This window comes from Gopherus flavomarginatus, chromosome 8 (genome assembly GCF_025201925.1).
Source record: "Gopherus flavomarginatus isolate rGopFla2 chromosome 8, rGopFla2.mat.asm, whole genome shotgun sequence".
Classification (NCBI taxonomy): Eukaryota; Metazoa; Chordata; order Testudines; family Testudinidae; genus Gopherus; species Gopherus flavomarginatus.
Genome location: NC_066624.1, coordinates 26310428 through 26337034, shown reverse-complemented (window position 1 = coordinate 26337034; position 26607 = coordinate 26310428). Strand labels below are relative to the sequence as shown.

The window sequence follows — 26607 nt, the reverse complement described above, 5'->3', positions numbered from 1 at the left end:
TACTTATATCCCCTTGTACCACCCTAAATAAGTCCTTAAAGTGTTTGCACCCTTCATTCCATTACACGTCTCGTGTTCCCCTCACATGAGAGTTTTAACCTTTTCAATCGCTGCTCATTAATCAGTCCCTGCAACTCCCAATTATTATTGTTGCTCTACTTGGAGCTTTCGCCAATATGTCTGGGGCTGAGAGGCCCAGAACTGAATGATGCCTCCCAGGTACAACCTCACCAGTGCCAGATAGAGTGGGACTATCCTCTAACTGCTCCAGAAATGATGCCTTTCCAGATTTAGCACAAAACAGTCTGGTTTTTCTCAAACCACTGGAGATTCACATCTAGTGTACTATCACCTTCTGTGATTTCCTACTCACATTTCTAGCATCACTAAATCATTTTGCCATGCTCAGTGGGATTAATAGCTCCTCCTACTTCCATAATATTTAGTATCCACAGAGTTCATTAACACTATTAACCTGCATTTCCAGCTCATGGTATGCCTGGAATGGTGATGTCTTCTGCTGGTTGGATCTGGTAGTTATTCAGCAATTAAGTGGTTATGGTGAAGGCATTTATGTTACTAAGTAAGCACCAACATTAACTCACTGGAATAAAGGAGGGTAGGTCTGGCTATACTTGCTGGTTGCAGGCACAAAAAGTCCAGCACCTCAGTCACAGTGGGAAGCCCTCTATAACTAGCAGGGCTGGAAGCTCCCTTCTCTTTGCAAATAAAATTTTGTGAGAACAAACACTCCACAAGCATGAGCTCCAGATTTGAGCTTTTGTTTAAAAATAGAAAATTAACTTTCTAACCTTCGCAGCTGTGAAGAAAAACTATCTACATAGGGCCTAAGAGTAGCTGATGCAGAGATATCTGGCTGAGTCTGCAGATTGTCTGAAACAATTGTCATTAAGCTGAACTCTAATTATATGCATTTCATTGTAAACAGTTAGCTATTTCACCTCTGATCATTTTAATTTCTAGCACATCTGCTTATCTCAAACTACCTCCAGATATCTGCTGAGAACTGGTGAGATGCCGCTCTTCGTTATCAATACAAAACCTGCAGCATATTAACATTTAGAGGCTGAGTACAGTAAAGTGTTAGAACAGATTTCATGACACAAGAGAGTGAAGCAAAAGAATTATTCATTTCCTTATTTAATTCAATTAAACTCACAATTTTTTTTTTAAATAAATGTATCAACAGCTGCCACAGAATCCCCAGGGCCACAAGAGCTTTGCCCTAGAATTTTGATCGAGTTTACAAGCCTGCCCCACCGTACAGATGTCCTGAGCATATTGCCTTTTAGAAAAAAAGGAAAATCCTTCTCCTTACAGTCAGAGGAAGAGGAATCTGTGAAAGCCGCAGCTGGTGTCTCTCTGCTTTCATCTTGGCTTTGATGTGTATTCTGAGAGAACTGAGGCTGTTGGGGCCAGCACTAGCTGTGGCCAAAAAAATTATCTTGTTACATGTGGCCATAACACTTTAAAACATTTCTATTTCAAATGATGGGAAAAAGGAAATACATGTGACAGACTGGCAGCAGTGATCAGCTTTGTGTACTACTGTAATGTAGTTAGCCTTTAAAGTATATTTTGTAAATTGTAATTCAAATGCTGGGAATGTGTGTATCATGGTAGACGTTTCTAACTTAAATGGTACTAAAAAGAGATTTTTATAGTGATGATGATTTTATTAAATGAGAGATTTATTGTGATTTTGTTTTTATATTTATAAAAAACTAACTTTTAAATGTAGTTTACCCTGAAGTTAGTAACAAAATGAGGCAATCAGATCTGACTGTTTTTCATTTTTCTTTATCATTTATTTTTGCATATATTTTCTGTTTTGGGGAGAAGAGAAAGTCAGTCCATTTGTAAGTTACTCTCACTTTTGACCTCTCCTCCAGTTGCCAGCTCTCACAGAGGTCAGTTTGACCCATGATTTATAAAGATCAGAAACAACTCAGGGATCATTTCCCCAGACTCAAGCTCTCTGCTACTAGGAATAAATCCCAGAAGAGTGGGTACTTTGCTGGGAGATTAGATCTGCAGTAACCAGGAGTGGCGCCAGGGTTTTTGGCGCCCTAGGCGGGGGTCCTTCCGTGGTACCGGTCGTTGGCGGCAATTCTGTGGCTGTGGCGGGGGCGGGGGGGCGGTCCTTCCGCGCTCCCAGTCTTCGGGGCCCTTCGGCGGTACGTCCTGGAGAGAGTGAAGGACCCGCCGCAGAATTGCTGCCGCCGACCCAGAGCGCAGAAGGACCCCCCTGCCGCCTAACTGCCGCCGAGGGCGGCAAAATGCCACCCTCCCAAATCCTGGTGCCCTAATGGAAGCACCAGCCCTTGTAGTAACCCAGAAAAATGTTCCAAAGCTTGTTATGTGCATATAGGGAAATCTGTGTCTGGCCACAACAGCCAAATCAGTATGTTATCAGTACCAGAAGAGATACAGGAGAAAGGGAAAAAAGCATCTTCAAATGAAAATAAACATCCTTTCCCTTTAAACTATGAAGCCACCTCTGCAATTTCATCTCCTGAAAGGATGCAGAATGTCTGCTTTGTAGGCAAAGAGGGGAGACAGCATTGCCTCATCCCTTTTGTGGCCAGCTGAGTTCTGGGGGGTACAGAATGGGGAGCCTTTCTGAGTAACACATGAGGCTTAGGGCCATCATTGGCAGAGACACGCACATATTTAAAAGGCACCAAATAAATAAGCAGAAATCAAAAAATTCAGTTTCATCTCCAAATCCTACAAAGGGGCCCTGGAGCCAATGTACTCAGCACTCACTGTCAGCACACCTGAGTGAGCCTGGTTCAGAGACAGGGGAAGGCAGACAGGCTGCCATCCTGGGTGTGGAGGAGCAAAAGAGGAGGGGAGAAAAGGATGTGAGAATGAGAATGTGCCACCCAATTTACTGGCTTCTCCACCTCACAAGGTGTGAGCTCGGGGGCAGGAGCATCAGGCCTGGTCCTTACCGAGACCCCTCTGGTTCAATAGCGCTTTCAATCCCACTATTTCCACCTACATCTCTTATGGACTTTTCCTTTGTCTCAGCTTTTATAGCATGCCCATCACCATGATATTAGAATCTCTCTCTTTCTGTCATTGCTATGAAAGGACAGAGGAATGGATCTCTCCGATAGTGAAGAGGGTGGCAGAGGTCTTTCTCCAGCTTACACCCAAGCCTGATCCTAATGTTAGAGAGAAAGTGTGATGCTGCAGAAGACAATGAACATGTACCTGTCTTGAAATTGGGAGTATCTGGTGGCCTTGGGTCAGCTTGCCACCCCAAAAGTGCATGCCCAGGTTTCCTCAGCATGCTTATTCAGGAGCAGCACTTCTTTCTTCCCCTGAATTCACTCTTGTCTCTCCCCACCCCACACCCTTTTCCATCCATCACTCCTGACTTTCAGGCCACCTTCAGAAGCTTCCCACAAAGAGACAATGGCTGCTGGCAGCTCAGGGGAGAAAGAGATCCATGCATGCAGGGCGATAAATTATTTGTCCCCAGCTGGAGATTGAAAATTTGAACAAACCAGGTCAGCCCCAGGAGGCAGCTGTTTCTCTTGCTCTGGAAGGGGTGAGGCTAAGGACATCAGGCTTGGCCTTTTCCCCAAAAATGTGTGTTTTCCTGGGTAATGCCAATATGAGGATTTTCACCATGGCCCCTTTTCTAGCCAAAGCTCACAGCTTCCCCTGTGATTAATTAAATATCCAGGCATGCTCTGGAGTGCCTCAGAGCATAGGTCCTTTAGTGCTTTCTCAGAGCATGGGCTGCTTCAGGGCCTTCTGTATTACTTGCACACGTATCTCTCCACTGTCCGCTGGCACTTCTTGCACATCACATAGCAGCACCAATGGTACTTGCACTGGCACCTCTCCACCACACTCTCAGTGTAAGCATTGTAGCCACGCCCACAGCACATCAGGTTGCAGCTGTCACTGCCCACAGAGGTCTTGTTGCATTGCCTGCCAAAGTGGAAGCAGATGAGGGCATTGAGGGGCTGTAGGGATGTGATGGTACAGCTGTGTCGAGGTGCTAGTCATGGCATAGGAGTTGAGATAGGTCAGTCTAGGAAGTGACTTGCTCAGCCTCCAGGGAAAGACATACATGGGCACCAGAGAATAGTTTGGGAGGGGCTGTTTCTCCCTGAGAGACACTGGAATGATGACCAGTTTGATGCAGGAGGAGTATGGAAGAGTTTATACTGGAGGACCATTATCCTCATGACTCATCAGGGTGGGGTGGGTAAATGCTTCTGACTCCACCTACTGAATAGCACAGGTGTTCTAAAAATTGGGGTTGGGACCCGTCATGGGGTCACAAGGTTATTACATGGGGGCCTGCGAGCTGTCAGCCTCCACCCTAAACCCTGCTTTGCCTCCAGAATTATAGTAGTGTTAAATACACAAAACAGTGTTTTTAATTTATAAGGGGTGGGGGTGTCGCACTCAGAGGCTTGCTATGTGAAAGGGGTCACTGGTACAAAAGTTTGAGACCCATTGGAATAGCAGGTTCATATACCAGGCAGCAGGGCTGGGCTGAGGAATGGACTAGTTGAATCTACTGGGCTCTCCATTGCCTTTACAGCTGAATCCTAAATATGGGGGAACCTACCATCCTGTACGCAGGGGAGATAAACAAGCTGCTAGGGTTGCATGGGAATCTCCACACTTGCTGGATCTGCCATCTAACTAACTGGCAAATTCTGCCTCCCCACAAAACACTCAAGCTCTAGTGGAACAAATAGAATAAGATGGATGGGGCCCAATCTAAACCATGGGAGGCCCTTTGTAAGACCATATGAGAAGGTGCTTCTCTCCACCTTTTGCATCCTCTCCCCTCCCTCAAACTGTCTTCAAGTCTGCAGTGAGTTACATGGTTACAAGGTTTGCCTGTGGTAGGGTGTGCACAACAAGAGAGTTGGGGAGTTTATTAAAGCTGATGCAGGGAGATTTCAGAACCTCTTGCAATTACAGCCTCCCTATGCACTCACAATCAAGCTGGCTATGGGACATGTTGTGTATGTTATAGCAGAGTAATCATTCAGACAAGAAGGGATTTAGAGAGAGACTGTTTCTAGATTGGACTGCAGAGGTATAAGGTAGCCCCTTATATCAAAGGGAGAGTTATAACATAGAGAAGCTACAGCATCTGTAGCTGGTCCTTACCTGTCCTGAGTCCCCAGAGACCCCAGTTTGGAATCCTTTGTGCAGTAGTCTGGAGAACTGACTAGATAAACCAGCTCAGCCTCTCTCACTGGCCTGATGTCCAGTTCTTTGGGCACCAGCTGCTTTCTGGTTCCCATGTGTCGGTGGGTTACCTTGATGGCTGCCAAGTACTTGGATTTGAGGTCAGTGGCTATTTCATTCAAATCTTGCAGCCCCTTCCAACAAGTCTTAACTGAGCAGGAGCCAGAAACACCATGGCATTTACACTTGGTCTCCAAGGAGTCAATCAATACCTGGAAAGAAATAAAATCACTAAGGAACCCAAGGCTGAGATTCCCTGACATAGCCCATACATCTCAAGAAGATCTCTGAAGAGCATCCATAGGAGGCTTCAGGATATGAGAAAATATGGCCAGTCATTGGCACCCAGGAGGCCTTATCTCACTTATTACCTATGGGGGATGCTTTCCTGTGTTGCCAAACATGAAATGCTGCATCAAGACTAACAGGGAATCCAAGGGCTCATTTACTATGCTTTACTGTCCCTGTAACAAGAGGGTAGTCCTTGGGACAAGTGCCATCCATAAGTTTGCAATGAGGCCTGACGTTTCCCTTCATTAATTCAGGGGTGTGCTGTGGGATGTTTCCCATCTTGCTCCAAGTAGCCTGGCTATGTATGGAGACCTGTAGCCTCTGCATGCCATCACTCCATAGTATTAAGCAGGAGATGTAGCTGCTATTTGCTCCATTTTTGCACATTAAGTGCCAGCTGTGGGCTCCTGGCAAATTGTCAGCAAGGCCATTGATTGGGTTAGTTTGGTCACCACAGGTCCATTAGCAACCAGGAGTGGAGGTCTGCAGAGATATACGGAAAAATATGCAGTTCTTAGTATAGCAGGTTAGTTCCTGGGGTAAAGCAGGTTCAAAGCTAGGATGGGTCTCAATGTTCCACTGGAAAGCTATAAATAGACAGCAATTATCTCCCTGGAGGTTAGCAAGACAGGGACTCTGCCCTGTTTCTGTAAGGCATGTTCTTGTGTGCATGGGTCATTATAAAGTTACTTTAACCCATCGATTGCCTCTCCAATTTATTCATGCATAGTCTCCCAACAATCTGGCAAGAGGCTGCAGCCTTCTTCCGCAACTCTGCCAGAATAACTAATTATTTCTTAAAGGAGGTGCCCTGGTTGTGGCTATCTTGCCAATTTTTGTGGCCAGTGACAATACCCACCTGTCGGCCCACTGCATTGTTATGTAGATTCATAAGCCTGGTGGCTTGTCCTCCTGCCTTACTGGACTTCATGGGGCCATCAGCAAAGGCAGAACCCATCTGGAGGCCATAGCGGAGGTTGTCCCCACAGCCACCCCACCTGAAGCCAGGCCCAGGCACCTCAGATGGGACAGATCCACAGGAACAGATAGGTAGTTCCCCTGAGGCACAGGCCCGAGCGATGGAATGGCTGACAGCAGCAGCAGCCAATGCATAGACAAATGCAGATTCCCTGGTCCCTATAAAGAAAAAGGAAGAATCCCAGAAAGTCCTGAATCCCAGAAACACCAATGTGATTCCGAGTGCCACAGAGCTTTCTTCATACAGACAAAATCACCATGTACTCTTCAGAATCATCCCCACCTCTCATTCATTTGATGCTAACTGTACGTTTCACAGGGATCTCAGCATGGTGATAGCGGCAGCACAGCAGCAATCAGAATTCAGGACCTGGGGTGAGGGGGCATGAGAGAAGCATTTCCTTTTGGCTGATGCTCCAGGCAACACTGACTTGGGCTCCAGAGTGAGCAGAGGCTCGCTCTCCTCAGCCTCATTACATGAGTCCTTCGAGAGAGCAGTGCTGTTTACAATTAGTACCTTGGTTTTCTACAGCTCTCTTCACCCAAGATCTCAGAGCATGCACGCACACACTCCCTCTAGTGAAATCTCACAAACTCTTCACAAAAACTGTGGTGTAGGTCAGCATTATTCTCCCCATTTCACAGAAAGGGAAAATGAAGTATAGAGAGTTAGAGCAACTTGCTAAAGTCACACAGCAAAACAGCAGCAGCTTCAGAAACAGAACCCAGGATGGTTTACTCAGCAATGTACTTTAACGGCTCAAGTACATCTCCTCTGACAGATGTATTATTTATATTATAGTGGCATTCTCCCCCCCACCTTCCCCCATTACACCCCAGCCATTAGGGCCAGAGCCCTATTAGATTAGGGAGACAGTGCCCTTTCAATTCCTTCCAAAAAGCTACTTTCTTTCCCTCTAGCCAGTAATTCCTTTCACAGGAGCAAGAATGCAAAATTCCTGCTGAGTCAATAGCAACTGGACAAAAACAGGTATAAGAAAATATACTTCCTTTGTGCCCCCACCCATCTGCATCCCATTCTGATTCTATTCTTTATGCTATCTTTTTTCACCCTGTTTTGTTCTGTTCTTTACTCTCCCCTGGGATTAACTCTCCCCTTCCTGTTTGGGGATCTCTAACAATTATTCTTTTTTTTATGTGGAAGTTAATGTCAGACAGAGAGCTAGCTCTGAGACTGCATCTTGCAGTCTCTTTGCATGCTTCAGGCCAGATTCTGATCTCAGTTACACTGGTGTAAATTCTGTATCTCTCTAGTGACTTCAATATAGTTACTCCAGAGTATCTGACATTAGAATATGGCCCATTGACTACAACGGGAATTTTGCATGTGAACGGACTGCTGGAGAATGAAAATTCAGTGCCTAGACAAGCAGAGTATAGAAACGCCAGATGATCTAGCAGAGCTTCCTTTACCTTTCATGAGGTCAGGGGTGAAACTGGGTGCATACTCAATGGAAGAGCAGTTCCACCTCATATCCGAGAACGTTTTCTGGCAGACTCCCTTGGTCTCTTTGGCTGCACGTACAATGCTATGCATGAGCTCCAGATTTCTTCGGCACAGCTGTACCTGGTCTGGGACTAGCCCATCCAAAATCTTACAGTGCTGGGTCTCGTTCCAGGCTACCCTGCTGCCATTTACCATCAGCCCTCTGTCATGAAAGAGGAATTACCATAAACAAGTGAGACAGGGGTAGAGAATCCAGTCCAGCCCACTCTTGTTGTGACCAGAGATGTTACTGGGGGTGAGAGATGAGCCATGTGTTGAGTATTGGTAACTGGATACCGGGCCTTTCACCTTTAGATCAGGAATCTGGTTACGGTCCAAATCAGTGACAGCTGTTCAGTGGTCCCCCCCATGAAAAGAGGTGGTGGGTCTCAGGCCTGGTATCAACATTGTTAAAACAAACATAGCTGGTACTAATTGCATCCCTTTGTTGGTATCCTCAGCAGAGGCACCTGGACTGAATAGACCTGACAGCTAAACTCCCCTCTGTGCCTAGAGGCACCCTCTCCAGATCCAGATTGAGGTACATTGTAGGGCAGTGCACTTGGGAAGCTGGTCATCAGTGCTGTGAGTTGTCCTGGTGGCACTCCACCCTTAGAGGCATTCCTTACTGGAGGGAATAAGTGTGAACAGCGTGTGGAGTTTACAATGTATACATCTCACACACGCTATTGTTACATAGACACACAGGGCCTGATTTCCAGAGGGATAAGCAACCACAGTTTCTGTTGATTGAAAATAGTGTCAGTGCCCAGAACATCTGCAAATTGGGCTATAAACCGCCACATAGGTGTGTATATTTATTTATTCTATACACACAAAGGGCCAAACTGGAGCAAATGGATGCTCCCACCCACCCAAGGCTGCATGTGACTCATTGCTATGTGTGAACTCAGTGGACCTAAGCAGTTATAAAGACCACCTAACACTTGTATCCTGAGGGGCAAATGTCAGTCTGATTTGAGATGCCATTTAAAAAGCAAGACTGAAAATCCTTCCATGCTCACCCCAAGGCAGACAGTGGCTAGTTGGCCAGAAGGGGAAAGGGCTTGGAAGGGATGGCTGGGTAGAGTTTAAAATCCAGCGGGGGGAACACTGACACACAGCCTGTGCAAGGAGCTGCAGCGTGGCCAGAAAGTGGCCCTAACCCAGGGGAAAGGCAGGGGCCCTGGACCACCTAGATAGCAGAGGACAAAGAAAGGGAGCCAGCTCCCCTGGCGGGTGGCTGGGCCTGCCTTGTCCCCAGGCAGCCGTTTAGGGAACAGGGATTTTCCAGCTGAGCTGGGGAGCCCCGGGCAGGGCATCTCTCAGCGGCCGGGGCAGGGGAGGGCTGCAGGCCCCCACCCCTCTGCCCTGAGGAGCTACTCACAGCCACTGGATCGCCGCGGAGAGTCCCAGCTGCCAGAGCAGCGCCAGGGTGAGCCGCAGCGGGGCAGGGAAGCTCGAGCCCATCGCAGGAGCAGGCGGCGCTCAGGAGAGGGGCGAGGCGAGTGCGGGAGCAGGGCTGGGGGGCGGCCGGCAGCCCCCGGGTCTTAAAGCGCCCGGGCGCAGCACCCCCCGGGGGGACGGACAATGGGAGTTTCGGTGCCATTCACACGGCGGCTCCGCTCCCGGCCGGACACGCGGGGCCGTTCGCAGCTTCGTGTCAAAGCTACACAGGCCGCCCCCTCCCCCGGAAAGGCCGCCGAGCCCCCGCCCCAGGGCCCGGCCAGGTGTCCCGGGGCTGCCCGTAGCTCCCCAGAGTCAGCGAGAACAGAGGGCAGCGGCAGTGCCCGCGCCTCTGCCCCCCTGCCCGGCCCAGGGGGAACGGGGGGCGCAGAGCCCGGCTGCGGGGTTGGGGGGTGCAGTGCCCGGGTAGAGTTGGGGGGTACAGTGCCCGTGTGGGGTTGGCGGGCGCAGAGCGCAGTTGCGGGGTTGGGGGGTACAGTGCCCGTGTGGGGTTGTGGGGCATAGTGCCGGGTGGGGTTGGCGGGCGCAGAGCCCGGCTGCGGGGTTGGGGGGTGCAGTGCCCGGGTAGAGTTGGGGGGTACAGTGCCCGTGTGGGGTTGTGGGGCATAGTACCGGGTGGGGTTGGCGGGCGCAGAGCCCGGCTGCGGGGTTGGGGGCGCTGCCCGGGTAGGGTTGGGGGGCGCAGAGCCCAGTTGCGGGGTTGGGAGGCACAGTGCCCGTGTGAGGTTGGGAGGCACAGTGCCGGTGTGGGGCTGGGGGCCGCAGAGCCCAGTTGCGGGGTTGAGGGTACAGTGCCCGGGTAGGGTTGGGAGGCACAGTGCCCGTGTGGGGTTGGGGGGCGCAGAGCCCGGCTGCAGGGTTGGGGGGCGCAGAGCCCGGCTGCGGGGTTGGGGGGTACAGTGCCCGGGTGGGGTTGGGGGGCGCAGAGCCCGGCCGGAGATGTGCAGTGAGACTGGTTGGGGCGCAGAGCCTGGGGACTGACTCGTGGACACTTTTCCTGGCGCATCAGGGTTGGGCCCCTTGGCTGTGCCCAGAGCCAGCCTTCCCCAGCGCTGCCCCTTGGGGCCGCTCTCCTGCGGGGTGGCCCGGGATCTCACGGCAGTGCAGGGGCTTATCTCGTAGAGGGAGCTCTCCCTTGCCAGGCCTGTTTGCATTAACAGCCCCCTCGGCATTTAAATAGTGTCAGACAAATATTTCAGGCAGTTCTCAGAGGCGTTGAGACTGTGTCAATCTCCACTTCCCCGGGGAGTAGCGAGGAGCTGGCTGCGGCTTTGAAGAGGCGCTTTGAAATGAGAACTAGGCGGCTCCGCTTTATCTGCATGTGAATTGCTGTGAATCAAGGCAATCAACTGGGGGCGCTGTCCCTCTAGGAGCTCACGAGGGGTTCGTCCCCAGAACCAAGGGGAGCCCCCGTTGCACTGCCCGGTCCCCGCTCCCCGGCGGCTCTGGAACAACCCCCCGCAGATTAGAGCAAAGGCCAGTAACGTTACACCTCTGCTTCAAACCCTTAAACCTCCTGGTCTGCAAACCACCCCTGGGCTTGACCAAGGCGTGTGAACAGCCGGAGCGTGACGGCCTCTTCCTGTTCAGTGCACAGGTAGGAGAGCCAGCCAGTGAGTCCGCTGTCAGCCACGGTTTAGCATTTCCATAACGCCTTGCATTTGCAAACAGTGTACAAATATTTAGGATTACTGAGCTGCTCGAAGGGGGAAAGATTAAGTGTTAGTTATTGTATCTTGATCTCACCCACCGTACACCCCGCATTGGGAACATGGCAGACTGTATATGCTATGTGCCGTTCAATACCAAACTACTAGCATCCCCCTATACTCTGTATGCTACCCCCGATGATCAATAACTGACTTTTCTAACTCTCTGTATCCTTTATTTTTAAACATTTTCTAATAAACTTTTATATCTCCCTGTTGCAGATAGGAAGAGGGAGACAAACCAGGTTAAATTGCTGCTGCCGGTGTACACTGTATTCACATTCTGGGTGATTTGCTTTACCTAGGGTAGTTCTAAATTACACCTCCTAGTTGTGACAGATTAGAGGAGGGGGAGCCGAATTTTTGAGTTAATTGACTTGACAGCACTTTGTAAATCTTCAGTTTTCCACCTTCCCCTGCAGTCAATTAGGGCCAGATCCTCAGAGGTCCTTGAAATCATCTGAATCCATTTAAATAGTTGAAACCAAGGGAATTTCGGATCTGGGCCTTCCTTTTCTAGTTTGAGTGGGACTTTGCTGAGAAAAATGTTTTACAAAAATAGTAAAGCCTCTGAGGCTGGCAGGGGAGTTCAGCAGCAAATGTAGGAGCTGAGTTGTTAATATTTATTGTTTGTGCATTGGTAGGGGGACACACACAAGGACACTTCTTATCCAGAAGTTACTGTTTACAGTCTCAACAAGATGCAAAAAGTAGAAGGGAAGGAAAAATGAGGGTGATAGTAACCTGGAGTTCTTGTTATTATGTGCACAGCTTGATGGTTCTGAATACTTTAAATAAATAAATAAATAAAGAATATCCACTCTCCCCACCTGTCCCTCAATCTAGCCGTGATTAATGGGTGCATTTCCCGAGGCCAAACCTTGAGGGATTTGAAGGAGGAGAACCAAGAGGTGGCTTTACAAATTATCTCAGGCAGGGTTGAAACTACTTGTAATTTTTTTAAACTGGTTGAATTTCAAGTTGATGGTGTCTCCTTGAGGGATTTGACCATTGCCACACCGTGAATGGGAACTGAGCACTGGCAGGTCCTAGCCTCCAGCCCTCTGTTCCATTGCATTTGTTCTTAATAATCCAATGGCCACTGTTGCCTCTGAGTGTTTTATTCCAGTGCTGACATCATTGTAGTTCTGGAATAAGTTTAGAAATGATGGAAACAGCACAATGTCATGGTTTAACAGTTGGTGTGAACATCAGAGCCAGTGGCAATAGGGCACAAAGTCGAGGGTTGCTCTTCTTGGCCTTTTACTCTGTAGGATAAAATGATCCTGCAACCCTACACAAGTACTTGCTTTGTGTTTTCGGCCCTTCTGTCCTATCCTTCTCTCCTGCCCCCACTTCCTCCACAGTTTCCAGGTTACCTACAGTGGAGCTCAGTGGCAATACCCACCCCCAGTTTAAACAGCGGGACTATCCAAATATACAAGTCAATCAAAAACATAGACCATCTCACTAAGTCTCATCAATGGGGAGAATCCAGCCCTCTGGGAAAGGCGGAGACATGTGGGGCCAAATTACTGCCAAAAGCACCAGCTCTGGCTCGCGTTACCAATAAAATCAAGCTCAATCCCCACCTTAAAGGGGGTGGAAAGTAAACGAGAGAAGCCCAAAGATCCCCTCTTTTGGATTTGGGGCTAGGAATTTGGGCTTCCCAGTGAGTCCCCTCCTGAAACTCAGGATAGGGATTCCTCAGAATCTGATTGGACGTGGGAAAGTCCTGCTACTGGCCATTGACTTCTCAGTGTTACCTCCTTCCCCTTTCTTTTCCTAGAGACAAATCCTTTGCGCTACCTGTTTGACGTGCTTAGGATATTAGGAGCTGCTAATAGGATTCATAACTGTATGAGGATCAATCTGCAGAAGTTTAGTGTGATTAGGAGAGGCACTTGGGGACACCTACTGGGGATGTGTCAGACCAGCTTGGGGAGAGCTCTCAGCATGCTGCTAACAAAAACATTTCCAATGTAATCCCATTAAACCACCTTTCCAGAAGCTGTGTGAAGGCAAGGGGCTGCAAAGCAGCTTCCACCATCATTTTGGAATTCATAACACTGGCACACGATATATACACAAGCACTGAGAACAGACACACTACACACAATACACAGCAACCCTAAAACTAATTGATTGATTGAACTTCCTCTACACCCATCACCAAAACATCTGCCCACAGCATGACCTAACTCAGCATGATGCTGGAGTTAGTCTCACAGCACAATGAACCCTTTTCCTTTTGCACTGGCCCATACCAGCCATAAAAAGAACCAGCAATTATCCAGCCAGGCAAATGCTTGACCAAAGCAATGTGCCTTGCACTGCACAATGAAGCTCAGGCTTTGATGGACTGAATTCCAGAATGTGGCACATCACATAAATTACCCTCCTGCCTCCAGTAGTACCCCAGAGTGCACACTGGGAAAATTATAGATAAAGCACCTCAACTATCTCAGCCACACCGCTGGTGCAGGGGATCAGAGCAGGTCCCAAACCACAGCAGGCTTTCTGGATCAGAAGCAGCATCTTGAATTCCACTGCTACAATGAGTGAAGCCCTGCCGACCAATGTACACAGCTGAGTAAAACCATGCATATAACACTCAGGAATTTAGCAAGACAAAGAGAGAGGGGAAAAAAAGAGGTCAGGAAAATAAAAAGGAAGGTATGCTTTCACTGCAGAGTTAACTTGGGCTCTTATCCACCCTAGATTCATTTGATGCCCCAGTGCAAAGCAGGGCTGAGGGGAAGGATTCCCACTGGAACAGATGGGCTGTGATGGAGCCAACAGCCTTGTGAAGTCAAATACTAATTTCTTTTGGAAATATTCCCTGTTATAAGACATCTGCCTTGGGCTTTTTCACTCTAACCCTTGTGTGATCACCGCTTTAAATGGAAGGGATCTTCTCTTTAGTGGCCATAATTAGATGGGTAGTTAATATCTTCCCCCTGACCTCCTTTTGACTTGCCATCATGTGAAATAAAACGATGATGGAACTTGGATTGCTGATCTTCCCCAGTTATTTCCCTGGGATGAAAAGGTATTTAGTGCTTTGTGTCTGAGTAATGGTCCATGAGGAAGGTACCTACTGGGGAGGGGATGAGGTCACTCCCAAATCCCAAAGGGAGATAGAAGAGGCTTAAATTAAAAGAAAGAGAAAAATCTATCTGATACTGTATTATTGCTGAAATCAGCTGATTTCCATCTCATTAGTCTTTCTGTTCCTGGGATCTCCCTGATGATTAGGTTTTGAACCATGGGGCTTTCAGCAAACCCTGGTAAATTGTGGAATAACTTTTCAGCAGAGTGGAGGGAGAAGAGACCCGGGTGGGGAGTAGGAGATTCAAAGGGAGAAAAGCTGCTTCACACGGTTGCCCAACAAAGGCACAGCTGGGATGTCTCTGCAAGGACCCCTTCATATGGAGGCCAGTAGATACCCTCCTGCATATGGATTTCTGCTTCACTGTGTTCCAGGAGGAGGAGTCTGGTCCATCTCTGCACCTCAGATCCGGGCACAAGACAGAACCAGTTTCCATTTACCATGTGTTCCCTGACAGAACACTGCCAGTATCTTGCTTTGGGTTCTGAGGTCGAACCAGAGGGTTGAGTGCTCTGTATCAGAGGCAGGACCAGCTCCAGGGTTTTTGCCGCCCCAAGCAAAAAAAAAAAAAAAAAAAGCCGCGATCGCGATCTGCAGCTTTACTGCCGCTGCTTCAGTCTTCGGCGACAATTCGGTGGCTGGTCCTTCACTCCGAGAGGGAGTGAGAGACTCGCCTCTGAATTGCTGCTGAAGACCCAGACGTGCCGCCCCTCACCGTTGGCCCCCAAGCAGCTGCTTGCTGGGCTGGTGCCTGGAGCCGGCCCTAATCAGAGGGAGAATGGCCTTTTCTTTTCCTGTGCAGTAGGGACTTTGGAAATCCTCCCTGAGCATCTCTGAATGGGGGAGATTTCCTGCTGGTGAAAGTAGGTTTGTGCTGCACATTTCAGAGACAAAGTGCCATGCAGTGTGCTGTATCTGTCTGGAGGATTTGGCCTGTCCCATATTCCTGGAGTTCTACATTCCATGTTAAAGATCAGACTCTTACCAGAACTGGGGGCTAAGCTGCCTATTTATTTTTTAAATCAATATGTTTTTCAGCGAAGCATCTGAATAAACAAAGTAGCAGTGGCCACCTTCTCCTGCCTTCCCTTCTTGCCTTGCCTGAATCCTCTCTAATGTGTGGTCATCACGGAACACTACAAAACTAGTATCAGACACAACAGTGACATCAAGAGATGTCTTAGCTACAGTATGACAGATTTCTTGCCCTCTTCACTGCTCTGCCTTGCTCCAGATGATGGCCAGAAGAGGGAAGAAACAGAATGGGAAAGATAAAGAGACAAATCAGCTATTATGGCTTTGATTCTCAGATTGGTATTGTCTCTGCTTGCCTGCTACTTAATGAGTAACCGAAGCCACTGACCTAGATAGAGCTCCAGCACATACATCAGTACAGCCTCTTCCACTGCTAGTCCTTCACTTCTGCTCTCATTTGTTCCATCAGTGCATCCTCTCTTCTCCCTCCATCTCCTGGCTGTTTGGATCAAGATACACCATAATGGGAAGGGACCATCCATCCATTGATTGCTCTTTCTTATGAAAGATAACATTGGCTATGTTGCCAATTCAGCTGTGAAGGAATAAGTTCAACTGTGAAGGAAGCCTGATGGAAGGCCCTGGAAGGTAACAGGTGAGGGAAAGCTATGATCTGCTGCATCCTTGTGCATTTCCTAATCCAGACACACCCAAGTGGAGTTCAGAGAGCCTAGTAATACTATAACCCCTGGGTTTCCTTATTGCCCTGCACACATTCCAGGCACTTCAGCCTCTTCTACATTGTTAATTACCTTGTATGTCTCTCTTAGAGAGCAGCAACTCCTCTTGCCTCTTCCAAGGCCATGAAATGTGCATGATCTCATCTGTGATGAAATTCACTAGCTGATTTCAGATTAAATGCATGGAGGCATGCGTGGGTGAGATCTACTTCTTCTCCTGAGGAAAGTATAGGGCAGCGTTAAGGGGACTGCAGAGGAAGGAAGAGCTGGCTAGGTGCTGCATAGCAGGATAATCTCAGGGGAGTCCCAGGAGATCAGCCAGAGGGAATCACCTCCCACAGAAATCCAGAGCCCCGAGGCAGCCTTGGCATAATTCCTGGCTGGGATGTGGTGGTATAATCATCATAAAGAACAATACATGCACTACAGGTGCAGGAAACAATTATCTTTACATTAGTTTGTAACAGCCTCAGCATCATCCACCCAGCTCAGTTACCTCTTATCAATCCAAAGTCTCCTCAGGCCACCCCTTCTGTTTAACAATGTGCGCTGCTGTCATTTGCTCCACTTAATGTTTGGGCTGCAGTCGGGCATTGCCCCATGTTATCTGAAGACTTGAGTATTGTCACTGCATGTGAAATCTTTTTCTCCACCTTGGACCAGTTGCTCCTAGAACTCCTTTGAATTCAGTGTGCTTACGCCCAACATGAATCTGGTCCATGAACTTTAACCTTTCTCAGGACCTATGAGAGAGAAACTTGTTCCTTAATTCCGTGACACATTGGATAGTACACAAGATAAGATCCCAGAAGTTAAAACTGGAAAAGCCCCATCTAGCTAGCCTGTTCTCCTGGGGGCTAATGCAGGATTTGTCCAACAGTATAATCTCCAGTGCTTTGTCCTGTATACTATTAAATTATTCAAGCAATGGTGCTTCCATTAATTCTTTTGGGCGATAAATCAAGGTCAAATTGGTAAAAATGGTTCCTGATAATCAGCCTACAGTTTTCTTTGCTCCGTTCCAGCCTGATGCTACTTGCTGTGCCTCTGGTTGTCTGTAAATATCTTTTCTCACACCCTAAAGGCATAGGTATGTTGATAGTTTTTACCTTGAACACAGCTCAGACGTGTGGTTCACACTTCTCTTTAGTTATGGCTCGCATATTATTTTCATTCTGAACCTCCTTTTTTAGTGTTTTTAAATAACTTTCCTCGTAAGTTCCCCTTTGAGCTGAAGTGTCTTGTGCTTGTTCTAGGTCCAGAAGTGGGAGGAAAGTTTGAAGAAAATCTGTTCAATGGATCTGGAGTTTTCTGAACATGAAAAATTGGTTTTTCAGCTGTGAAAAATTGTCCAGGTGCTTTTTCATGCTGGTATAATAAAACCAACTGGAACATACCAATTCAAATTCATCACATCTTTAGCCCTCAGAGATGCATGTTTTGCTAAGCTCAAGTGGCCATGAAGTGATCAGTGAATCAGGGGCGGCTCCAGGCACCAGCACGCCAAGCGTGTGCCTGGGACGGCAAGCCACAGGGGGCGCTGTGCTGGTCGTCATGAGGGCGGCAGGCAGGTTGCCTTCTGTGGCATGCCTGCGGAGGGTCTGCTGGTCCTGCGGCTTTGGCGGACCTCCCGCAGACTGCCGCTGAATACGGGGGACTGGGGACCTCCCGCAGGCAAGCCGCAGAAGGCAGCCTGCCTACCATGCTTGGGGCGGCAAAATACCTACAGCCGCCCCTGCAGCGAATGAAGCACCGCACTGGGCATGCCTGCTATGTCGTTTTACATATCAGCGTAGGTGCCTATCCCATGCAGTTAGCCAAGTTTTCAGAATCACATAGACCGTGGAGCATTCCATATTCTCCCAGCCTGCTGACAATCCCCTGCACCCTCTGAGCACCATCCAAAGGGGCACAGTAGCTCTGGCAGCTCCGAACTGGGCCCCAGACCTGCCAGTTTCAAAGTCATTGTGCTCTGTGTTCATGCACCCAAAGCTGCCTTGCACCCAGCAAAATGTGCTTAATGGGACAGTATCTACACTGGCTCTGCTTCTCTAAAATCTCCCACCAGTGCAGCTCCACTCGTGTGAGCACTGTTGGGAGTCCTTGTGTAGGCACGTGCCAGCATTTTAACTTCTATGCACCTAGCCCAGTTCTGAACAGGTCTTCATGACACTGTCACTGTCACTAGGGGGGGCTGCACCACTGAAAGTAGCGGTGGGAGATTTTAGGAAAACTGGCAGAGACCCTAACCTCACTGGGTGATTTCATGGGGCTAGTTTCATTAGCTACCTCTAACAGAACCACACAACCCCAAGGAAAGTACTGCCAGCACAACGTCTATGCCCCAGCGTTTCCACAACCTGCCCCAAGCCTGTATGCAAAGGCAGGCTTAGCAAAATACCACATCTTTGCAGAGAGTGAACTACTCATGCAGCTTCCTCTCCCTCAAATCCTGGGTGTTGAGCTGTGGGGTTCATTAACTGAATAAATACAGGGATAAGGGACATTTGACTCTTAACAGCAGCTACCACTCAAGAACATGACAGATCAGCAATTTCCCCGCAGGCCCTGCGATGGGATTCCTGGGCAATGGGAAACTACTGCCTCATCTACTTAGCTCTGAGCTCTTTGTACTCCTGGCAGGCTCCACATTGAACACTTGAGAAGCAGATGTGAGAAGAATTCCCCACATTCAGAGGGAGGGAGCAGGAGTCTCAGCAGGGTGAGACAGGAAGGAGAACCCCCCTAAGCCTTCAGGAAAGTAGCACTTAGGATGCAGGTGACTCACCCTCACCAGCCATGTATTGTGACCCCTGCTCCTTGGTTTATTTGGTTCTCAGAGAAACTCCAGGGGAGCTTTATGACCAGAAATGGGTTTGGCTATCCTGAGTTGCATGCAAACTGACAGGGCCCCAGAGGGACCTAACACCTTCTCCCAGTCTGCAGCATAAGGCCCCACCCAATACAAACACCAAATGCAGGTCCCTGACAGACAACTTCAGGATGCTCCTAACACCCTCAGCCAAACAGGGGAGTCCCAGACATACAGACGCCTCCTGCCCCTTAGCACTGACCTTGCTAATGTGGGAGGTGTTGATGCCTCTCAGTCCACTTCCTAGTGACCAGGTGTCCACACTGATAAACCCCTCCATAATCAGCACTAACTGGCCTCTTCACCCCTCAGCAGACAGACCACAGAAATGAAGCTCAGGGCAGCCTGAGGCATGTTGGTGGGGTGGGCATGGGAAGGTTGCACTGCAGCTGCCTGGGTTGGACCCACTGCGTGGAGAACCCCTATGGCTGATTTGTCCCTTTTCACCAGCATGTAATTTGCTAATCTGTTATACAATTGACTCCCTGGTACCAGCTCTTCCATTCTCCAGGCTCTCTGCTTCCTGCTCCAGCTGAGGACCTTCTTCCCCTCCCATGCTCAAAGCTCTCCCACTGCCCTGCTTCCCCAGCTAATGGGAGAAGGGACAGTGTAGTGAGAGCAGTCCCTCCCCCCCCTGCATACATCCAAGTACAGGCTCCCCCTCAGCTCCCCTCCTTTTCTGTTCTCCCATTCACTCCACCTTTATGACCACCATAAACCTCTCCACATCTCCTTTTCAATGAGGCTGTAAAGCATGAACTGGTGACCTGAGGATTCCAGACCATGCTGTCACCAGAACAGATGGGCTCCAGATCCTCTGGCAGTGGGGCAGCAGCTTACATCCCAGAGATGCAGCTGGGCCTGGTGTCTGTGGCAAGCGTAACTGCACATCATTCTGTCCCGGGGTCAACTCCTCAGAGTTCAGTCTCCACAGGCAGGAATGCCCACAGGAGGCACCAGGTGCATCTGGTCAGGAGTCCAGGTGTGATTTTTTTTCAGTTCTGGCTTGGAGATGATTGAACTAGTGAGAGAACAGGTAGGTTTGGCCCAAGATAGGGGAGAAATCTCATGACAACAGCTCACCAAAATTTGTTGCTGTTGAATTTACACCCAAACTCCAGCCCTGATTTGGCCTATCTCCAGAACCCACCCAAACAGACTACAGAACCAAATACCAGTCCAGTGGCTCATTATCTTGAATTATGAAAAAGCTAGCTCCTAAGAAACCTCTACAGTCACAGTCAGAGATCATATGAAAATATAAGGTGAGGGTACCATCTAGTGGGGGACATAGTCACATACCCAGGATTCTTAGATATTCTGTACTGTGGTCTGCAGAACATCAATAAAGGCAAAATGAGATTCCAGTTGGTACTCATCAGTTGGGCCTTCCCACTTTCATTGCACTCCTGCTGGCATTGGCAGATTGCAATTTATGGCATAAAAGAATTTTTTTTAGTTGGTGCATTAAAACTGGAGGCAGAGCTCCTGTCCAGAGCCCATTCCAGGAGGCACAGAAATAAGAATGTGTCTACACAGAGCATTGGATAGTGCCCTACATTTGAGGATCTCAACATGCTGTGCATATAATAGACATGCCTCAGTACAGCTAAGACATGTTTATATCCCTTTCTCAGTTCAGGTGATTCTGTCCCCAACATGGTACTGATCCCAGAGTCCCTTCTGGGGGGCACAGGGACCCCATTCGTTTGTCTCTTCCCAGGGAGTAGGCAGAGAATCTGATCTTAGAGTCATCCTCTGCCTGTCCTTGGTACAAACTGCCTTAGCTAGCTAGCTTGTCACCCAAGAGTCAGAGTGTGAGAGATCCCAAACTGGCATTCTGTGCCCTATTGCCCTGGATTGATACCTGTTTGATGCATCCTGGCCCAGATACACCAAATCATTGTTTGGTTTCAGTTCACCCAGATAGCCCTGGGTATGGCTGGCACTTTATACTGGCAACTTGGCAATCTCAAGAATCTAAAATCAAGTAATTAGCAGGCAAATCTATTAAAATCCCAAAGCGCTCAAATATCAAAGCCAGTGACAGTTTGAAAGGGAGAGGGAAAGGAGAGTTGGTGAGTATGATATCCAGGTACTTATGCATCTGACACTGAGGAGCCAGCCTCACTGTCAGTGTTACTCAGGGTATGGAGTACAGCAGAGGCTTGAAGCAGCCAGCATGCAGCAATTTTGTCTGTCTGACCCCTGACCTCAGTGAAGCCTGCAATGCAACCGCAACAGATAGCGCATTAGCCTTCTAGATCAATGACAGATGAAATTATTCAAAGGTTGTGGGTTTGAGTCCCACCAGAGTTGTATTTTTGGGGGTTGGACTAGATGACCTCCTGAGGTCCCATCCAACCCTGATATTCTTTGAACACCAGAGCAGATAAAAACATTTACTGATTTCTTTTGCGACTGGATGGGAGAGGGGCTTTGCTGCATGTTAGCAGCAGATCAAACACAACTCTCAGAGTCACACTATTTGCACAGGCGATTCTAGAGTCACAGGCCTGCCCCCGAAGGACCAAACTTTCCTACCAGGTCAAAGGAGCAATTTTTCACTACTTTGTTTTGATTGGATTAAGAGGTCCAGTGGAAGAAATGGCTGCCTCATGCCTTGAGCTCTTCTCACGCCTGTCCAGTGGTTGGTGGCTATGGAAGAAAAGCCCAGTAAGAAGCAGACGTAGCAATGAGCAGAGTATATACATTGCAGGAAGAGCTGGATCATGGGGTTTAGTAGAAGCCAGGAGTAGCCAGTAGCAAAAGCCACCAAAAATCAAAATGAGGGCACAGTGGTTTGTTGTTATTTTACAGGATGTTGTCCAGGGGGTTAATTGTCCCAATCACCGAACAGGATTCTCTCCTGGAATAAGTTAGTGTGGAGGCCCTGTGGGTGCACGCACAGTATGGCAGAGACACAGACATAGGATGGGGTTGGTTGTTATGATCAGGAGGCTTCATGAACTAGGAAGACTCTTCAAAGTTGTTTGCACAAGCTGAGCAAAGGAGCTTGCGGTCTGGCTGGGAAGCACTTCCAAGTGGTAATGCTGTCAGTCTGCTGGGAATTAAGGATAAAATGGAACAGGGTGTAGAGCCTGGCTCTGAGCCGCCGTGTGTTAGAAGAGGCAGAAATACTACTACTACAGCTGAGCACTTACACAGCACTGCACTAACATTAGCTAATTCACAATTCGTATCTGCTCTGGGAGATCCAGTAGTTGCCAATTAGAAGCAACATTTGCAGACAGACACGCCCAGCACTAGCCGAGACATGGCTGTTTTTCACAGGCTTGGAAGAAACTGCAGTGACTGGTTACTGTGCAGGAGCCATTGGCAGGTGTTGCCTGTTTAATAACATACCATGAAGATCACCGTTCCCTTCCTTGACTCTCTGACGGGGTAAATACGGGAAAGAGGGTAAGTGCCAAGCTCCCATAATGAGCCAGTGTCAGTGTTGGGGTTAAAATTCAGAAGCTGCTGGCTTAGTTCAGCTGCTGAGCTGTTCCCAAGCTCAGTCCACTGGAACATGCTGCCTCCTAAAAAGGCGACTTTGTAGGCCACCCCCTTTGCAGATGAGTCTTGCGATGACTGTCCCACAAACAAGGGCTTCCTTTTAAAGCAAACACCATTCTTCAGTTGAGGTCAGTTCCTCTTTCCAACCTGAACCAGAGAACGAACAAAGGGTAAGTGCTAAAAATACCCAGTCCACTTCCGTGTCACACTCCATCCTGAGGGTTTTCCCAGGTCAGGAGGGACACTTCACTTTTCTATAGAGACTCTACATATAAGTGGGTTTTGGGGGGGGAAGAATGTCATGGAGAAAGTGAAATGGAGCCACAGTAACCACTGCCACCCACCAGAGTAGCTGGTGCTGTTCTTGTGACCGGTCTGTGTGTCATGTGGGGAGGGGCAGAAGAGCCTGCATAAATGGATAAAAAGCAGGGAAGGGAACACTTGGACAATATGACTATGTCCAAACCAGCCAGTCTGGATAACATGTCTAGGGAGTCAGCTGACAGACTGTCTCCCTGGGGAGATCTTGTAGGAAGGACAGCAGAGGGATCCAGGCAAACTGCAACCTGTCACTGGGCTTGTCTGTGCACAGAAGTTGCACTCATTCCATTAAACCAGTGCCACATCACACCTTGCTAAACTGGACAAACTTCTGTATGCAGGGCAAGTCTCTGTAACCACCCTCCTGAGTGAAAGGGCGGAGGAATAGAAAGAGAGGAAAAGGTTATGAAATACCTGGACATTAAGGGAACTGTGAGCATTAACTAAACAGCATTGAGGAGGCCAGAGAAGGAGCTTGCTAGGGAAACTTGATTGCTTCTGTGATAGGATGATAGAGCTATGTTCCTCAAAGGATTTGATAATAGCTCTCATGAAATCTTTTCTGATACATTAATTAAATTGGCTTGGATAGGCAGACCAGAACAAAGGATTATGGGAAAAGGGCAACTATTGGAGTTAGGGGCCCTTAGGAGTGCCCTAACTCATTTTGGGTGCCCTTCAGGGCCCTGCATTACTCTGGCACACACCACTGGCTGGCTTGGTGCTTCTCACCAAAGTACAGGTCACATATGCCAACATCCATGGGCTGCCTTACAATCACGAGGCAATGGCGAGAGCTGAGCAAAAAGCCCTGTACAGTGTTGCCCAAGAATGGGGAAAAAGAGGTGCTTTGTTGGGAATCCTTCTCCCTTCCGGCAGCTAGAAGGGAAATGGGGACAGAGAGAAGAGAGAGTCCCTTGGTGGCTGGAGGGAGGCTGCTGGTGGTATTTGATGAGTATCTTGTCCTATGACATTACAATAGCTGAAGATTCTGTATTGCAGTGACGTAAAGCCACCAACGCTCCAGAAGTGTCAGGCTGTCATGTGGTGGTGATTCTTCCATCCCCATCACTGTTCAGGAGTGAGGCAGCTCCCCTGTCACTGACCTAATCCAAAGAAATCCTTGGATGGGGGCAGTCTGCGTACACTTTGCATCCACTAGGGGCAAGTACCCACTTCCCCATCCCAGAGCTCCTCACTGAGGGGGTAGGTGACCCAGGGCAGAAAAGACTGTAGGCAAACATTCCAGGAGGGAGGGGCTGCCTCTCCCTCAGGGCCAGGCCTCCTTCCTCTTTCTGGTTTGCTGGTTGAACTCGTGGCTTCACCACAGAAAAGATACTAAGAAATGGGCCGTGGGAGGCAGTGACCTTCCAGAACCGGTCCATACTCGGTGAACTCACACAGGGACTAACTCAGATAGCCCCATTATAGCACTGAGCAGCAAGCTCCCCCGGATGACTGTAGCAGCAATGCCTCCTCCCATGGACTAGGCACTGAAGGGCAGGGGGACTGTCCCCAGCACTAGCTGGAGAGGCTGGAGCAGTTTGTAATACCACTCTGTAAGGGATCCCAAAGGGCTAGGGCACTGCTAGAGAGAGAGCGCTTCTGGGACCATGCCCACCTACAGCAGCACAATCCATAGTTCGGGCTACCTGGCTGATTGCATCTCCAGGCTCCCACCTATCTCCTTTGATGGAAGCTCAGCAGGTAGGATCCAGTTAGGGAAAACATGCCAATGGAACAAGAACAATTTCACTTCTGCTTTTCCTGGACCATCAGGCTGGGACAGTGTGAGCACGAGGGAGATTTCAGACACAGCAGGAGGGAGATTCTAAAAGGAGGCTGCAAAGCAGGAGAGACTGCAAATTGCCTTCATGTCACTCTCCACTGAGGAAATCTCCCTCCCACCGAGATGCCGCACTGGCTAGGCTGTGGCAGATTCTAGTCCCTACTGAGCCCCATCACAGAGGAAGGAACAAGAACAAAAAACCCAGCACCTCTAATTAGAAACAACTGTCAGGGGAGTTTTGCTGAGTCACACAGAACAAGCAAGTGGTATTAAGAGATAGTGGAAAGGAGTGGCAGCGGGGACCGCAATGGGTGCCAGTGTACACGAGAAGGAAATAGTCTTTCTCTTCCATATATAGGGCACCCAGTGGGGCCCACTGAGCTCTGAGGAGGGTGAGCAAATGCATGGTATGGCAGGTTCTTCTGTCCCTAATGCACAGAACAAGCATCACTTTACCTAGAAATGCTTAGAAAACCTCAATCTCCCTCAGGGTGGGAAACAGGGTAAAATTAGAGGGAAAAGGTTCATGAGCTTCTTTTGCAAAGATCCTTCGACCCCAGAACATAGTGTAAGAGTCTCCCACTCACCTCACTCAGCCTGCATCACCACTCTCCCTCACCTGCTGCACAGGGGACAGGAGGCTCACTTAGGGCTTGTCTTCATGAGGAAAAAAGGTGCATTCTGAACTCGAGTTAGCTAACATGGGATAAAATCCTAGAGAAGATAAGGCTGTTTATGGTTTCACATGAGCTAGGAGGTTGAGTTAGACTATGAGGGAGCCTTGGGTTTACCTTGACCTGTTCACATGCATTTATACTACAACTGCCTTGTCTTCACTAGGATTTTACCTCATGTTCATTAACTTAAGAACAGAACACACCTTTTTCCTACTGAACACACAGCTGTAGTGTCTATGAAATGTTCAATGGCCACAGCATAAGCCCTAGGGATCATGGAAAACATTCCTCCCTCCCTGTCTTCCACTTAGATGCTGTGCTTGGCACACTGAGCAACAGAGAATAAAGAATCTCAAGCTTTTGAAAGCTACTTCTTGCATCTTTGTGAGGACTGGAGCAGGATGGACATCTGAAAGAGCAGCTTTGGGCACAAAGGCAGCACCGAGGCTTTTGCGTGTGGTTGCAGGCGAGTCACCTTTAATACAGAAGTACGTCTAATGAAGACTAGAGGGACCAGCATGCAATGTTCCAGCTCAGTTCAAGTCACCATTCACTCAGATTGAAAGGGAGGCATACTGGGGTCTGTAGACTCCCTGGGCTGCTCTTTCATATTAAAGGTGAAGGTGCCTGTAATTTGTTCCATTTTACATTGTCAGCAGTTATGGCTCTTGGGTACCAGGTGAATTACTAACAAAGCTCTCAGCGGGGCACAGCAGGGCTGTCCTGGTTTAGAGTGCATGGAATGTACAACACTGAAGGCTTCTTCATGGGGCAGTGGAAGGTGGTGATGACTAAACCTGGTGAAGGCCAAGGCAGCGTACTGTGGAATGCATGGAGGAAAGTACAGCCTAGTATGTGGTTTAAATGAGGAACATTCCTAACCAAGAAGCCACCCAATGTGCACATTTACAGCTTCAAATACACCTGTCAAAAAACAATAGCACCTGCAACTGGGGCTTTGTTTATCATGAAACACCCTCTGAAGTAACCATGCCCTGGATATGCAGAGGGCATCCAGCCCTCTCTCCCTTACCTTCTCTTGCATGATAAACACAGCTCTTGGGAGCAGCCAGACTACTTATGTAGCACCAGTGGTGTGTACACAGTGCTCTAAAGACAAATAAGAAAATACATTCCTGTCCTAAGGAGCTTCAAATGTAAATGAGATGAATAAATCCACAGTTAACAACAGAGCCTGGTGGATAAGGAGGGAAGCACAGTGGAATAGAGAACAGCATAATCCCATGGCCAATCTTGAAATGACCACAGTACCCTTCTGGATCAAAGAGAGTCTGAACTGAACATGGAAACGTGGGCTCAGCTCCATCCAATGAGATGGGCATAGATTTCCATTCATTAGGAAAGTTGGTTTGTCATGGCACATAATAGCTGAC

General features: G+C 48.6%; 1 protein-coding gene and 1 long non-coding RNA gene across 5 annotated transcripts; one reads left to right on the top strand and one right to left on the bottom strand.

Annotated features, from left to right (window-relative positions):
• Positions 1 to 1139: 1139 nt before the first annotated feature.
• On the bottom strand, positions 1140 to 25238 carry LOC127056864 (protein Wnt-11b-like). Of its 4 annotated transcripts, XM_050965193.1 has the most exons (6): positions 25124 to 25238; positions 22274 to 22573; positions 7960 to 8195; positions 6407 to 6684; positions 5176 to 5468; positions 1140 to 3972 (listed from the first exon to the last, which is right to left on the bottom strand). In XM_050965193.1, the coding sequence occupies exons 3-6, from the start codon at positions 8186 to 8188 to the stop codon at positions 3798 to 3800; spliced, it is 975 nt and encodes a 324-aa protein (XP_050821150.1). In that variant the 5' UTR covers positions 8189 to 8195; positions 22274 to 22573; positions 25124 to 25238; the 3' UTR covers positions 1140 to 3797. The 4 variants fall into 4 exon arrangements, with proteins under 4 accessions (XP_050821150.1, XP_050821151.1, XP_050821152.1 ...); XM_050965194.1 differs by lacking the exon at positions 22274 to 22573; XM_050965195.1 differs by lacking the exons at positions 22274 to 22573; positions 25124 to 25238 and adding an exon at positions 19110 to 19189.
• On the top strand, positions 14920 to 17431 carry LOC127056869 (uncharacterized). Its single transcript, XR_007775951.1, has 2 exons — positions 14920 to 15950; positions 17292 to 17431. It is a non-coding gene; the product is annotated as an uncharacterized LOC127056869 (long non-coding RNA).
• Positions 25239 to 26607: the final 1369 nt, after the last annotated feature.